We start from the raw sequence: 16,563 nt of genomic DNA, 5'->3' as shown, positions 1-16,563 counted from the left end.
TTCATGGACTCCTCGTGTATAGATTTTATTTGTAAGGGGGGGTATCAGTTGGTTTCAATCTGCAACCTCATGGACCTTTTTTAAAATCCAGCTATTTAAAGTGAAAGAAAGTAGCCTTGAACGCACATGGTATTTTAAAATTGTGCATTTTTTTTGTTAGGCCAAGTAAGTCACATTACTCAGAAGGTACATTGTGTTTCCTGTTTCGAGCTTGCGTTCATTAATGGATGGTGTCCTTCTGCCCACGCGTGGAACTGCTTGCATACGAAACACTGCAGGCCGACGCTTTTAAACTGCACTTTTGAAAGGTTGAACGCTCCGTACTGGTCACAAAAATGAAACGAAATGCCAGAACCATTCCTGTCGTTTCCTGATACTCCCGATCAAAGTGACATAGTGTGTGTGTGTATATATATGTATGCATAATACATATAATCAGGGGTGATATTTATGAATAAATGATCATAACTGTATAATAACATTGACCAAAATAATATGAACGCAGTCAAAGAGGAGTTAATGGGGTATTAAAAAAAAAAAAAAAAAAACAGAGGGCAGCGCCCGTGGTGCGAACTCCTGGCCCGCGGACCGTTGGAGTAGGAATAACTGTCAATGTTGAGAAGTAACCACTGAGCTAAACCTCTGTCATCTGCACAGGAAACACATGAACCTTATGAAGCTGAAACCAGGAAGTTAAACGTCTCTTGATAGGTATAAAGTGTGTGTTACTATAATCATATGACACAGGAACTGTTTCTTTAAGGCTGAACTTTTGGGTTTTTTTCCCGGTTATGCGGTGTTATAAAATGTTTCCCTAAGCTGTTAAAAGAAAGTTTGACTACCGTCTTTTATTAAGGGACTAATTATAACAACTGTAGACTGTAGGCCGGCTTCCTGTCTGTAGGCCTGCTTATAAGTGGACAATATAATATTTGGCAAAAAGTAGCCTATATCTATATATGTTTTATTTTAAGATGGCACTATTTCTGGTAATACTGCCGCTTTGCATATAGCTTACGTTCATCACTGGTGATACAAATGAATTAATTGCGCCATCTAGCGGATTTAAAGAGTTAGTATAATTTATATGAGACTACGGTCTGTCTCTGTGTATTATAATTAACCTATACCGTATATTAGAATTGAAGGTATATGAATTATAATATACCGCATATCTTAGCTATATATGGATGTATTTATTTATCGAAGCAGAAAGCCCTTGAAATGTTTACTGTTGACATTGGCAGCCTTTAAATTATTTTGAAGGTATAAACACGTATTATGTATTTATAATACGGTCAAATTAAGTGATTACAAAGTGAAAACGTTTCAAACAAGTGACCTTCGAAATGACTGAGAAAACGGGTGGTTCTGTTCACGCCGGAGCCTGTGTGGAACCGTCGCGTTTCCCTCACCGTTTCCGACCGGAGCAAAACACAGGGAGCACGAAAAAAAAATGGCGACCTCCTTGCTGCGGTTAGGGCGACTGGGTTCCCTCAAGGTAAGTATCAACTGAATTGCCTCCCCACAAACGTCTTTACGTGCGTTTTGTGTGGACACCACGCCTGCATAGAGAGCAGTATGCATACCTGTGCGTGTACAGGCGACCCAAGACGGCGGGCGGGAGGGGTGTCCCGTCCGTACTGACCCCGAGACTGCGCTCTCACGGTTATCCCCACCGAAAACAAGGGCATAGACTGTGTTCTTCTACTACGTACACACCACACATGTTTTGCATCAGTTTTCAGCACAGCGCTATAGTTTAAAGCGCAAACCCAAACTTTCTGGAAGGGGCCGTTTACACGCGACAATGGCGGATAAGAAAAATACAAAGTGAGCTGCTTTTCTGTGTACCGAGTGACGCGGCTAACTGACTTCCCACTAAACATGAACGAAACACACGCCGAACGCGACAAACGGCCAGTTAAACACCCGACAAGTGAAGTTACCTCGTCGCATTTGTCCACACGAGTCATTTTAAAAACTCCGCAACGACCACCGAGATATTGCATTCATTTAGCCGGAGCTTCTGCCTTAAAACGGACTCATGATTTAGTGCAGCCACCCTGCTTTCGGAAGAAGAGCTAGATGTCATCAAATACATTAAAAGGACAGGTCCACATTTTTTTTTCAAGGCCACGTTAAAACAACACCAACATGCACATGTTTACATTGAAAGAGTTATTGTTTTTTTGTGGGGGGGGGGGGGTTGGATACTTTGGAAGAGCCCTGCTTGGTTGGTCTAAGTCATAGGCTGTATGTAAAGATGGACGACATGACGGCTCCCCAAAGCACACGTCAAATACGTTTTCCCCATTTTAGGAAGTTCTTATCTCGCTGGTGAATGTTCCGAGTGTTCAAATGTGAACGGCGCGTCTTATTGAAACCGTGCCTATCGGGAAAACGAACACTTGAGCAAACATCTGCGTGATAAGAACCACCTGCAATGACAGAAACCAATCTTTGGGAAACCCATCCGCTTACACGGAGGGGGCGGGGCTTATGGCCTGTACTGCAACCGGTCTCTTTATATGTACAGTCTACGGACAAAACGAGTGTCACTTGTATCTCCCGTCTGCCGTCACTGATGCTAAGATGGAGCTGCCTGATCAGTATCCAGGCAGCCATGAACTACACCAAGACACTCGAGACTCTCTTATCCCAAGTGATACAAAGTGACAAAGCCCACCACCCGTGCCAAATATGATGTCTGTGCCCCCCCCCCCCTACCCGCAGTGTCTCCGGTCGGACAGCTGGGGCGTGCTGAGCTCGACCGCCCCGCTCTGCACTCGGGCCGAAGAGCCTGCGAGGCCGGCGAAGAAGACCAAGGCTGCAAGCAAGAGTAAGGTCCTTCTGATTCTGTTCGCTTCGTAGAGGTGTGACATTTAGGGGGTCAGGTTTTGCTGACTGGTTTGCTATTGCGTATTAATGATATTTTACCCATTTTATTCTTTTTTTTTGGTCTGTAATGTTACACACTATATGTGCATATAAGTTTAACATGCATACATCTTTTCTTACAGTGCAGGACGGTCTAAAGTTTGCTTTCTCTTCCAGTCATCCACTCCATCCAGAATAATTCACTGTTAAGAAATTAAGTTTATAATGTTGCTTTGACCGTATAAACAAGGTTAACAGTAAGTTTATGTATTTTGATGAATGTATATTGTTTTAATGGTGCCAGATAAACTTTTTTTTTTAGGGCACTTTGATTCCCATTTGGAAGTCATGTCACTTTGTCGTTATTTAACCGCTCTTGTCCCATTTACCATTTTCCTCTGCAGCAGAGGCTCCGGATGAGCGAGCCGCCTTGCTAGCCCACAAGACTGCAGTTGCCTTCCCAGTTAGACTTTCAATACAGTCTGTAGGTGTAACTGAACCAGCGGCCAGCCCCGCTGCCACCGCAGAAACAATCGTAGCTGCAGCAGCTGCTGCGGCGCCTGTCACTGCTGCCAGTGAGCCGGAGGCGGCAGCTCCTGACCCAGATGTCCCTCAGGTTATCGCTGACACGGCCCCACCTGCAGTCGACGCGGCTCCCCCGGCTGATGAGCCCCCGGTTGATGCAGGCACTCCAGCTGCAGCCACCGCAGATGATGCAGTCCCGGCCGCCACCTCCGCCACTGACGGGTCGTCCTCCTCCTCATCGTCCAGCGACTCGGATTCGGACTCGGACTCGGACTCAGACTCTGAGGACGAGAAGTCAAGAGACGTGAAGACGGAGACCAAGTCCTCACCACCGGAGGTGTCAGAATCCAGTGTGAAAGAAGAAGCAGATGTCCAAGAGGTCACGTCAGAAGTTGAAGAGGAAGTTCCACCAGAACCTGCTGAGGCTGCTCCGGCGGCAGCAGCAGCGCCCACAGAAGCAGTGGAGGCACCCAGTGTTGGCTCTGAGGAGTTAGTAGACTCCGCTCCTGAGATCTGCACCACTACCGAAGACACTCCAGAGGGCACTGTGACCAGCCCTGAAGCTGCAGTGGAACCCTCTCCAGAAGTAATAGAAGATGCTGCGTCTCCTGCCATCCCCAATGCCCAAGCAGAAACTCCACCTGAAATTGTGACGGAGGCTGAAACTCCAGAAAAGGCCCAGGCTGACGCTCCTGCAGAAGCCGCAGAGCCTGCCTCTGCCGAAGCCCCCGCAGAAGCTGCCAAAGCCCCCGCAGAAGCCGCCGAGGCCGCCCCCGTGGAGGCTGCCGTGGAGCCGGCAGCAGCCGAAGCCGCCCCCGCTGAAGCGCCTGCCGAGGCTGCGGCTGAAGTTCCTGCCCCCGCGGAGAGCGCAGAGGAGCTGGTGGACCCCGCTCCGGCCGTAGCTGAGGCTGCAGGAGAGGAGCTGCAGGCGGAGGCCCCAGTTGAACCATCTGAGGGTACACACTACACCACCCTACCCCCCCCCAAAAAAAATCTCTACCTCTCCCTTTTCTTCTATGGGGATCCACAGATGACTTTTTCTCGCTCTCTCTCCCTCCATAACACATTCAGTGTACTGTTAAGGTGCTAACCAGGCGTCAGCTCCCTCACATACAGTAGTAGTATTTGTCGTTTTCACTGCTTTTTCAATATCACCCCTGGATTCTTTAAAATTTTACTTTTTTTTTTTTTTTTTACTTTTGCTTTTGCTCCATCACTGCGACATCTAACCTGCCATTGCCTCGGTTTCCTGTTAGGTTGTGTTGCATGTAGCGCACGTGTACTTTAACCGGGCTTTGGTGCATTCCTTTTCCTCACAACTATTGTAGTTGCATGCTGTGACACTTATCCTGCTCGTGTTTCTGTTTCCTTCCTTTTGTGACCTCTCTCTTTTTTTTTTTTGTTTTGTTTTGTTTTCACTCTCACTTAGCCTCCTCACAGTTGCCAAATCCACCTTCCACTCCATGAATATTCGCTCATTTTTGGCTCGTTTGTACTGTCTGTTTTATATGAACCATGCGTTGCAGGTGAATAATGCCATCGTCTGGTTTCCGCTGTGCCTGGCAATGCTATCGCTAACAGTAACGTTAGAGTGCACGTGGTCCGTGCTGTGGTTACAGGGAAGACGTGGTAAAAAAGGGCCTCCTGTCCCCTGACACGGGACAGCAGCTTGGACGAGCAGAAGCCTGGAGTGGGTCGGAGCCGGCGGGAGTATTTCAGTATTTTAGCAATGGATCTCACAGATTCAAATCCTAAACATCCCTGTAACTACAGCTGCTTTTTTCTTTTCTTTTCTTTTCTTTTTTTTTAACTATATTTGCTAAACACTTCTCTGACCAACTGGGTAATTCTGCTTTCAGGAACACCCCCCCCCCCCCCCCTCCTCCTCTTCCTCCTCCTTCTCCTTGGTCATTAATTTCACCACTTGTTCATTTCTTCACCCTGAAAGCCTTTGGGTTTAGTGCAGCGTTGATTTAATGAAAAATGTAAATGTGTTTTCAAATGTATTTATCTCTGTGATTGTGAATGTGTGAGACTTTTTTTTTTTCTTCCTCTGTCTCATATGTTGTTTATAACCTTTTACTGTCGCAGCATGCTAAGGGGGTTCTCCGGACAGATTGAGATGTAAAAGTAAATTGGCGTTTAAGCAACATTATGTGACACTGCGATTTTGACTCATTATCATTATTTCTCTAGTACGGGCTGTCTTTACTGTCCGCAAGCATGTTTACCTTCACATGGTGTCCCCCCCCCCCCCTCCTCACAAACATGACCCTTGAGGCTTTTCACACCAGTGTGTCTCCACACTCTGTTGGGGGTAATGCGGCCTGCCGCCGTAGGAAATGCCCCACCATAAACTGCCTTTTGTCAGCATGTGTGAATATGTAGATGTGCTGTCCCTTCAGAAATCTTTCGGAATATTCCCAAAGGGAGCCACATTTTCGTTGCCGCTCGTCAGAAATGCCTAGATTGAGTCTTGATTACAGCTTTCGTTGCCTGAAAATCAGTAGCCGTAACAAGGACATAGGGATTAGGCCCAGTGTTGCATTCGGCTAACCTTGTGCTATTTCTGTTTTTAATGCATGAACAGCAGGAGGATTTGTATGCTCACCTTGGTGCCAGACTCAGTTCTCTGAAATGCCCCTTTTTGTCTGCTTCCCCTCCTTCTGCAGAGTCTGCCGCAGCCGCCCCTCCAGAGCCGGAGGAGCCCTTTGACAACACCTCTTATAAAAACTACCAGCACCACGGCTACAACCCCTACACGTTTGCAGACCTGGACGTAGAGATGGCCAAGTTCCGTCTCCCTCAGCCCTCCTCCGTCAAACACTAGAAGGAGCCGGCCCGGCTGCAAAACCTTTTATATTGCTTAAAAGATGGTGGTGATGGTGTTGTCCCTCCCATCTGTCAGATCTGCATGGAATTCTGCCGTTAAAATGTTATATTATTAAAGTACACAAATGAGAAATGAAATCTGCATTTGCCTGGTGTGATTCTATTTTGCCTTATATAAAAAGAATAGGCGTACAAAGGGAAAGGCAAAGATAAAACGCTTCTTTTTATGCTGCTTTCCTGCCTTGGGGGGTCATTTGAATAGAGCTGAGTGTGCAAGTGGTTTCTCTGTGTTTCTATTTTAATGATTACAATTTTCACTCCCTGAGCCTGCCTGTGTGCACATTATGCCCTAATTAACCTAGCTATATGTGTTCTTGTAGGAGGAAAAACAAATTGGCATCTGTTGTTAAGTTTGTGTATTAGTGTGTATATCATGCCGGAACATGCATAAAAGGAGTGTAAAGCTGGAGATATACATAGAAAATGTGTTGTGTAAATGAGGGCAGAGAATAGCTTTGCAAAGCAAAAACAAAAAAAAACCCCAGCAGGGTGCAGAGGGACTCTCAGGCAGCAGTGCGTCATGTCTCCGCCCACCTCATACATATGCATGAGTCGAGCGCCCCTGCGTGCCCTTACGCGATGACGCAACGCGACAACTGCGGGTCCCGATTGCTGCAGCCGCTTGTCAGTGTGACGAAGATTGGCACTCAGGTAAGCTGTCACTCAAAATCCCTCTTTTTCCGTTCCCTATCAATCAAACAATCTGGGCCGCACGCAAAAATGCCCCGGGGCGAGGAGCGCGGACCTAGTTAGGGCAGCGGAGGGTGTTTTTGGAAGGGAAGCAGAAGCGACAGAGCTCCGGGAAGAATAAAAAAAAATCTGTATACAAGGGAGGAGGAGGGGGGGGTAAAAAATATGTCGGCGTTTTGGGGGCAGAGGAGGATTGTGGAAAAGCAAAGGGCGAGAGCTAGAAACGAGGCCCGACAGTTGTAACGTTAGCGCGGAGGGGAGGGGAAGGAGAGGGCAGCTGTCCCCGCTTGATTGATTGACTGATGTGGGAAGGATTTGAGGATCAACCGGGCTAGCCTGGTGTGCAGCCAATGCGTCTTAACATCATTGCAGTCGAATTACTGTACACAGCTGACAAGAAATGCATATTCATTTAAAATGTTAATTTACAAAACGCCAAAACGATCGAAGCTGTCCTGTTATATGGGCAAACGGCTCGCTTTGTATCAATCCGCAGCGGGGTCTTTTTTTTGTACCTGGCTAGCTAGGTTAGCTTGTTTTTTTGGCAATGATTCCCCCTTGCTAAATATGGCGCTTTGCATTTTTTGGCCGCACCATGCCAGCACGAGAAACACTTTTAAGTTAACAGTTAGCCACCTTGCTAACGTTCGCCGTAGCTCGGCCAGACGGCTGCTCTTTTTGCGTTAACCTTAAGATTGGGTTCGCGAGCTAACGCGAATGTGGCGTTAATGTTGTATGCTAGCTAAATATTGTTGGGGGGGGGGACGGGGACAAAGCTTAACGTTACTCCAGCCGCGCTGCCTGGCCAGCGAACGACACTAACGCTAGTCTTAGTCAGTTAGAGCATAGTTAGCTGATGTTAGCCCAATGGCTTTCGTAAACTTTGATCTCCCCGTGCCGCCAGAAACGGTGTAAGCAGCTAATTCGGGGCTAAAAGCTAAGTGCATCGTGGTGGGTGTGTTAACAGCAGTTCCCGGGTAACGTTAACATAAACTCATTATTATCATAACAACGCACCCCCCCGGGGTCGGTACATCGATCCTCTCTTGTTTTTGGAGTGGCGTGAACATAAACATTTGTAAATATTGACGACATATATCGAAGTAAATTGGGAAACGCAGTCCCTTCATAGAACGTTTTTTTTCCCCCCGAGGGTGCCTACAAATCCTCTTGTTTTGCCCAGATGTGTGTGTGTGTGTGTGTGTGTGTGCATATACCAGCGCAGAACATTTTAAGATTTGAATATGTCATCTATATTGTATCTATTTTACTTCTGCAGTTGTCCTATGTGTCCTCCAAACGCCCCACGTTCTTTCTTTATTTTTGAGGAAACATGATCACAAGTGTCTGTTTTGAATGCTCACCCAACGTAAAGTTACATTAACCAGCATCACTGTTTGACATCAGTTCTTTCTGTAGTATGAAAATGAGCTTGTTCGTTCTCCCATAAATCACACCAGCCCCGTTTTAACAAAGCTAAAAACAGTCTTTCATTCTGACATCGTGACATTTCTGTCATTTTAAAGCTATTTTGTGTGTGTGTGTGTGTGTGTGTGTGCGCGCGCCTACACTATGGGTGCATCTCACAGGTAGTCTTAACTGAATCTATGTGTATTGTGTAGGTTGGCCGCCTGTCCCTGCTCCCTATAATGCCCCAGTGTTTGCAGCATCTGCAGTGAACGTGATGGCAGCCCAGTCGGTTTCCATAGACAAGTACCCAAAGGGAGAGCAGCAGGTGGGTGAGAGGGAGAAATTTTGGTTGGGAACCTCGAGGCCCTGCACAACCCGCTCCAACTGGCTGAAACTGCACTTTGTTTTTTTTTTGTTGCTTATTTGCCAAAGATAATCAACCGCAGTAGTGAAAAAAGGACCGCGTTTGTAATAATGACCCCCTAAATGTCTCAGGCTGCAACTTTGCCCGTGGAACCCCCCCCCCCCCCCCCCTGGTTATTTTTGGTGGCGATAAGTCCGCCTGGATCGCCCAACAAAGGGAAACACTCTATGCATGTAACACTAGAACACGGGCAACGTTAACGCCATTACATCAGTTTCAGTAATCTGTCGGCGGGCCACTCACAAATCGCTGTGTGAGAGAAGACGCTGATGCAGTATAAAGCGCCCCCCCCCCACCCTTTTCTTTTTTTCTACCTTGTATTTCTGTATCTGCGCTTATGTAAATATGCTCTCAAAACATCTTTATTCAAGTGCCAAATTTGGGGGAGTCTGGAGCCGAGAAGGATCTGTGACTAATGAGAAATTTTCCACCCCAAGCAAGTAATTATTTTTAGCTTGTTTGCGCTCAATCTAAGTCATTGTTGGGCTCGTCACATGGCTGGGGATGGGATTTTGTGCTCTGGAAGGGATCCTGGGTTCGCTGGTAGGCAGGCACGGTGTGGAAAAGTGCGAAAGGAAAAAGGGGGGGAGAAACTACCAAATCCATGAATGTGCCTCGAGGGGAGCGTCGCAGAGGCTATGGTCACATTTAATATATATATATATATATATATATATATATATATATATATATATATATGTATGTACACACACAGGTTCTGGACTATATACTCATTTGCAATCACACCGTAACACCAGATATGGTGGTGTTTTTAGGCCTGCATTGTGATTTGAAACACAGCACTGGCTGGATGCAGGCTAGCCACAGCGTTGCTCTCAAAGTAGTTTCAAGAGACTGGAAGGGCGTGAAAGAATGCAGACGCGTAGTTGTTTGGGAAGTTGCTTCCCGACCGTGTCCTCATGACTATCCAAAGGGCTCGCATTTGAAGCAAGGCTCTGTGTTTTTTAAACTTTGCCCTCCAGCTTCTCTTGGGTCTTCACATGATGCCTTCATGGTCTCTTCATTCTCTGCCTTTTCTCTTTCCCCTCTTTCTGTCACTCTGCCGTCCTGTCCCCCCCCCCCCCCCCCATTCCTCACTTCTTCTTTTTGTTTTTCTCCCTCTTTTTTTTTAATTAATTAATTTTTTCCTTCCCCCTGCAGATGCAAGGTGTGGTCAAGGTAGACAGCGATTCGGAGCAGAAGTTTATTGAGGGGACACTGGCAGAGGCGCCCAGCCCGGCACCCGCAGAGCCGCAGACACCCATGGACGCCGACAAAGCTTCCATATATCGGTATAGCCAAGTCTGCGTGTGTGTGTGTGTGTGTGTGTGTGTGTCTGTGTGAGTGAGAACAACACCATCACTTTCAGATTGGCCAGAGAGTAAACCATCACCAGGAAATATCACATGACGTCTTTTGGAAGTCCCTCCCTTTGTTCATGTGACTTTCATATCGCTCCCTGGCATTTTCAAATGTTGAACGGGTGTGTTAACACCTACTGCTAACTACTAATGGAAGTGTTCTGTTTGCTTTTTTGTTGCGTTCACACTGCCCACACGGCCTCATCATGGCGTACGTACGGGCGGCCTCACAAAAAGCTCATTTCTCGGACAGCGTACTGGGTTACAGACTGCAGAGTCACATTTCTGCAATGTTATGTTCACAATAGACTTACAGTAGACGGGGGGGGGGGGGGGTATGATCAGTTACTTACAGCAGTTTGCCTTCACTTCATTTTGACTTGCTGGGGTGTCTGTCAGCACCATTTTTGTGGAAGCCATGCTAGACAGAAAGTGTAATATGGCTTTATATTTTGAAACAAGCGTGCAATTGAGCAACTTTTCCTGTCCTCTGTGTTTGTGTGTGTGTGTGTGTGTGTGCGTGCGTGTGTGGGGGCGGACCTTTTCACAGCCACCCACTGTTCCCTCTGTTGGCGCTGCTGTTCGAGAAGTGCGAGCAGTCCACGCTCAGCTCCGACTGCATCACCTCGGCGAGCTTCGACGTGGACATCGAGAACTTCGTCCGCAGTCAGGAGAAGGAGGGCAAGCCCTTCTTCAGCGAGGACCCCGAACTCGACAACTTGGTGAGACACGTCCGCACGTCCTTCTAGCTAAAAGTTCACACATCACAGTTTGATATGACGTAGTTTGACAGAGTGGGACATTATCACCAGTCAAACTTTCATATCATTCATATCAAGTGAAGGTTTTATTTTTTTTAACATATAACAATAACATGCAGCAGATGCCTGGGGGGAAAGAAGGTTCTGAGGTATTTGACTAAAACCAAAACGGGGAATGGGAGGTATTTCACAAAGAAATAGGAAATGCGACCCGCTAGTCACGGCGAGATGCAAGTCCCGTCCACCGCTGCGACCTCTGACCTCCCTGAAGGGGGCAAGTTGAAATTCAGAGTCCCTCAGCCGACCAAGAGTGACAGAAATAGACAACCTTTAACCTCGAGTGTATACCTGTGTGTTAGTTGTTGTTGTTGTTTTTTTTTTTCTTCTTTTAGGTTTTGCTCTTGATGGTCAAATCAACAGGGTATCTGCCGGTCTTAAAGTCTTAAAGCATTGCATTCATAACTGGATCAGATATCGGGGGGGGGTAAAAAAAGTAGAATCAGATACGATCCATCAGCCTAAACTATCATGTAAATGCTTAACTATTGAGCTGTCGTCATTTTAAGCTCAAGGAAGAAGAAGGAAAAAAAGGCAAAACAGCAGAGCGCACTTTGTGCAATGCGAGCGTTTCAAGGGGCGGCAGCAGCGTTGGAAACTCGAGTTTCAGTTGCGAGTGCCTTAAGATGCGTAGATGTGTAGCGCGCTGTTGGTAACTGGAGTCATGTTTTGGGCTCCATATTTCTTCCTTTAGGGGAGAAGAGTCGTTCGTCTTTAGATTTATTTAGTTAGTGAAAAAACGTGGCATCGAGCCATCCCTCTGTGTGGTGTTTAAAAAGGGTCTTCTTTTCTGACCTCCTTTTTTAGATGGTGAAAGCCATCCAGGTGCTGCGGATCCACCTGCTGGAGTTGGAGAAGGTGAGCGACCTGTGCAAGGACTTCTGCAGCCGCTACATCGCCTGCCTCAAGACCAAGATGAACAGCGAGACCCTGCTGAGCGGAGAGCCAGGAAGCCCGTACTCCCCCGTGCAAGGCCAGGTCCAAGGCTTCTCGCCCACCAAGATTCAGGTACGGACCGGACTGCGGGTGGGCCGCTGCGCATCACCACCTCCACTGGGTGCACAAGTTAAACCAATATGCTTTCAAAATCCAGGTTAAAGAGCCCTCGACATGAAACATATACACGTGTGACTAAGGCCCATGCTCAATGTTATGCAGACCCCCAGCTCTATCTCGGGTGCCATCAGTCCCCAAGGTCAAATAGTGGTGCCGGCGTCAGCCCTGCAGCAAGGGAACGTTACCGTGACAGCCGTTAACCCCACCCAGGTGGTCGCAGGTATGTCTCCATGGCATACAACCCCTCCCTCAGGTACTGTACTGTCGTGACTGCAGCTGTGACATATTGTCATGTACCAGCGGGACACTTTGTTTAAAGCTTTCTCTTCGCAGCCTGCGCTCCGCAGCTCAGCAGATTATAATAAGCTGTGTGTGTGTGTGTGTGTGTGTGTGTGTGTGTGTGTGTGTGTGTTAATTCCAGGTGGCACCGTGTACCAGCCTGTTACAGTCGTCACTCCTCAGGGCCAGGTGGTAACACAGGCTCTTTCTCCCGGGACAATACGCGTCCAAAACAATCAGGTACAGTACATCTCCCTTTGTGACTGCGAGGCTGGTGTTCAGTCAAAGTCAGTGGTTCCTGAAATAGGGGGAGGGGGGGGGGGGCGGCGTAGAGGCACGGCAGGGGCCGTTTAAGACATTTAAATTGGCTTCCAAGTCGGGCCTGACATGGACAAACAGTTTTTGGAACCACTGGTCTAAAACAACCCGCACACCCGCCCGACCCAATCTCAACTCAATCATGACGCCCCCCCCCCCCCTTTTTTTTACAGCATCAAATAACTAATTAGAACCAAACTTATCAGAAAAATGATGCACACTTGAACAAACATCAGCGTTTATTTATTTCTTTTTAGTTTGGCCCATGTCCCATCTGGTAACATGGAGGGGGCGGGGCTTAGGACCTATACTGCTGCTAGCCCGGGGGGGGGGGGGGCTGGCTGGCTGGCTGTCTGTCATATCGTGCATCTTTATACACAGTCTATGTTTTTAAAAGTGTTTCATTCCAAAAACTGGCAACTTTTTGAACATTTTGACGATGAAAGTGAAACACTTTTGTTTTGTTTTGAACTTCATTGCTAATGCACAGCGTCATAAATGTTCTCAATTACACTCCCAAGCCTGGGAAAACATTCAGGGGAAGCATCATTCCATTCCTAGTCAACCTACGAATACTGCTGTTGCCTCTGACGGCGATGAATTCAGCGTTTTTTAAAACTGAAACCCGCACTGTGTGGGAACGCGAAGAGCGGGCAACGTGTTGTCGGTGGCTAAATGAACGTCTTTGTCCGCTCAGCTCCAGCTGCAGTTTCACCAGGACCTGAACCTCTTCAATCACGACGACAACTCGACCAAGAACAAGCGCGGCGTACTACCCAAGCACGCCACCAATGTCATGCGCTCGTGGCTCTTCCAGCACATCGGGGTGAGTCTGCGTGCATGAAGTCTTTGCCTATGTAACACATGAGTCCTCCAAAACAAACAAACCACTGAAGCATCCCCCCTCCCCCTTTGTTCTCTTCTGTAGCACCCATATCCAACAGAGGATGAAAAGAAACAGATTGCCACTCAGACAAACCTGACGCTTCTGCAGGTCAACAACTGGTGAGTTTGGTGGCCCACAATCCCAAGGTCAAGCCTAAGGCTAGCCACTTCTGCTAGACCAGAGTGCAATGTTATGTGCCATTTTGTTGCTCGCTAGCTACATTTATTTACCATCTTGGGCCACGGTGTGGAATTTTAGGGGGGGGGGGGGCGATTTCAGCACAGCCTGTCAGAACTGGAGGTGCAAAGGTCTGCGACGGTACCGTCACAGATGCCAGCCTGAGTTGTCTTGTGTCGCCAGGTTTATAAATGCACGGAGGCGGATCCTGCAGCCTATGTTGGACGCCAGCTCCTCCGAGACGCCGAAAGCCAAGAAGAAGACGCCTCAAAACCGGCCACTGCAGCGCTTCTGGCCTGACTCCATCGCCGCCGGGGGAGGCACTCACCAGCAGGTTACCATGCCAGACGGTACGCGGCAGTGTTTTCTGGTGGTCTGTTCACGGAGTTTAATGAAGCGTGCTGATTAGCATTAGCTGCACCAAACAGTTTCCCCAACAGGTTAAAAATGTACTTGTGGTGGGGAGGGGGGGAGGGGGGGAGGCGCGGGCGGGCCACCCAAGTAGAGCCTATGTATGGGAAACACTGCAGTTCTATTTAAGTGTTTTTATGTTATGTTACTACATTTAGTCCAGTTTTAAAATCTTAAAGTCACCATCTCCAACATGATGTGCCAACTAACCAATCACAACATGACAAATTAGATTGGTCCCTGATCAGCGGCTCATGTGTCCAAAGCTTCATACAGAGATCTCTGTCCTCGCATTGACGACTTGATTGATCATAATAGCCGTAATATTAAAGACAGTCCTTGGGTTAGGAACTAATATCTAACCGGGGGATTGCGCTTTGATGAAGACTGTATGCGTGAATGAGGGCATGAAACAGAGTGTCAGGCCGAGAGAAGGTCAGGGTTCACGGCGTCTGTTACCACGGTAACTGACCCACAGCTAAAGTCATCTCAGGGTTGACTAGCCTTTATGATACAGGGCCCTGGTGAAACGTGTGCTCAAATACATATAAATACCACTCTTCTTTTGACAGTTTTAATTAAAAATGTAGATTTTCCCCCACACAGAACGCTGACGTTACTGCTTTACGCAAAGATTTGATTGGCTATCAGGCGATCACACACACAGACTTTTGATCAACAACCGCATTAGCTTTCCTGCTTAAGTCTCCTTCTTATCTGACTTAAAGACGTGAACACACACGCACACACCTTGTCCTGCACCTTTTTAGTGGCCTGCCCATTCAGCTGGTGCGGCTCCGGCACATCAACCGGCACGTAAACATAACTGCAAATGTCTGGTTAGATGCTGGTGTGGTCCTTGCTCTTCGTTAGCACCGCTAACAACTCGCTGCCATGACATGTAGGCTACAGCGCACGTTTGTCGTTACTTGATCAGATGACCCGCTGGGGGCAGCGGCTGTATAGCTGTGACATCACAACCTTACGCAAATCCGGATGGCTCGTTTTTTTTTAAAGGCGCAGTGTCTGAATACGGGCTGTGTTTAATTTCTCCGTGGAAGTGTTTTGATACTTTCCCAGTATTTATACAGCACCCAGACCTGCTTTATAATCACTCTCTACTATATGGATCCTTTAAACTGGAGCATTTTTAATAGTGTCAACAGCTTATTTTTCTTTTTTTTTCTTTTTTTCGTTCTCAGGTACAATGGTGACGATGAACGTGGAGGGCCTGCAGAGCCTGACGTCAGACGGCGCCACGCTGGCGGTGCAGCAGGTGATGCTGGGAGGCCACAGCGAGGACGAGTCGGGGGACAGCGTAGACGACGACGACGACGCAGACATGGCCGGGCTGGGCCTGGACAACAGCGACTCATTGCAGTAGAGGACACCCCCCCCCCCCCCCCCCTCGGTCTACGCGTACACACACACACACACACACACACACACACATACAAGACGAGCGTAAATAGGTCTACGGGGAATACACGCGCGACGAATCATAGTGCAAGCGGACACGCGTGCGCACACACATTACATAGAGCACAAAAAAAAACAAAAACACAAAAACCTACAGGACGCAACGGGAAACGGTCCTGCACTCTTCCAACCCTCCACCCTGCTGAACGGCGGTTTTATGCTGTGTGTGTGTGTGCGTGTGTGTGTGTGTGTGTGTGTGTCCCATCAGGAGTTTCATTTCAGAAACCCGTTTGTTTTGGGTTTTTTTTTTTTTTTTTTTTAAATAATTTAGTTGATGTATGCGAGTGCACTTTTTTTGTATATTTAAGCAAAAAAAACAAACAAACAAACAAACAGATGAAATCAAACAAACAGACGAAAGGAGAAAAAAAAAAAAAAAGAAGTGTTAAAAACACCCGAAGCAAGTTTGTATGCTCCGTTAATAAATGTTGACTGATTTCTCATTTTATTTTAATTTTTTTTTCTTGCCCCCCGCCCCCCTAACCCTACCCCCCCTCCCCCCAGCTGAATTCTCAATTTTGGATGCCAACACTTTTTAAAGTTGTATCTGTAAGGGTTCGTCTTTTCACTTTTTTGCATGCTTGTGTTTCGAGTAGATGTGCGCACTCTTACGACTGACTCCACGGGCTCTCACACAGGCCGCTGCAGGCCGAGCAGAGCCCAGGTGGACAGATTTGGGGAGGGAGGGGGGGTGGTGTAATGGAGAGATGCTTATTTTTATACACAAACATATAAAATGAGTGTTTGTTTTTGTTTGTTTGTTTCATTTTTGTGTTCTCCTGGTTTTTTTTTTTGTAAGGAATATTTATGTACAGATTGATAATTAAAAGCTAGCTGGCCCTGTTTTCCAGGGTCCCTTTGAAGTTTTCTAAAAAACAGAAGAGAAAAAAAAAAAAAGGAATTGAATGCTGACGAAAAAAAACTTTCTATTTAAATTGGTTTTAAACGTACAATACT

The 16,563-nt window shown here is 47.2% G+C and overlaps 2 protein-coding genes across 2 annotated transcripts; both read left to right on the top strand.

The window, feature by feature from the left end:
* Positions 1–1,435: 1,435 nt before the first annotated feature.
* Positions 1,436–6,375, top strand: ndufv3 (NADH:ubiquinone oxidoreductase subunit V3). Its single transcript, XM_070914909.1, has 4 exons — positions 1,436–1,501; positions 2,737–2,842; positions 3,285–4,361; positions 6,078–6,375. The coding sequence occupies exons 1-4, from the start codon at positions 1,457–1,459 to the stop codon at positions 6,233–6,235; spliced, it is 1,386 nt and encodes a 461-aa protein (XP_070771010.1). The 5' UTR covers positions 1,436–1,456; the 3' UTR covers positions 6,236–6,375.
* A 3,638-nt stretch (positions 6,376–10,013) lies between these two features.
* Positions 10,014–15,511, top strand: pknox1.1 (pbx/knotted 1 homeobox 1.1). Its single transcript, XM_070914275.1, has 9 exons — positions 10,014–10,113; positions 10,733–10,904; positions 11,808–11,978; positions 12,159–12,276; positions 12,478–12,575; positions 13,351–13,479; positions 13,582–13,658; positions 13,900–14,093; positions 15,330–15,511. The coding sequence occupies exons 1-9, from the start codon at positions 10,085–10,087 to the stop codon at positions 15,509–15,511; spliced, it is 1,170 nt and encodes a 389-aa protein (XP_070770376.1). The 5' UTR covers positions 10,014–10,084.
* Positions 15,512–16,563: the final 1,052 nt, after the last annotated feature.

The sequence above is a fragment of the Enoplosus armatus genome, chromosome 11, assembly GCF_043641665.1.
Source record: "Enoplosus armatus isolate fEnoArm2 chromosome 11, fEnoArm2.hap1, whole genome shotgun sequence".
NCBI lineage: Eukaryota > Metazoa > Chordata > Actinopteri > Centrarchiformes > Enoplosidae > Enoplosus > Enoplosus armatus.
Note: the sequence above shows the minus strand (reverse complement) of the source record. Positions and strands in the feature narration are given on the sequence as shown.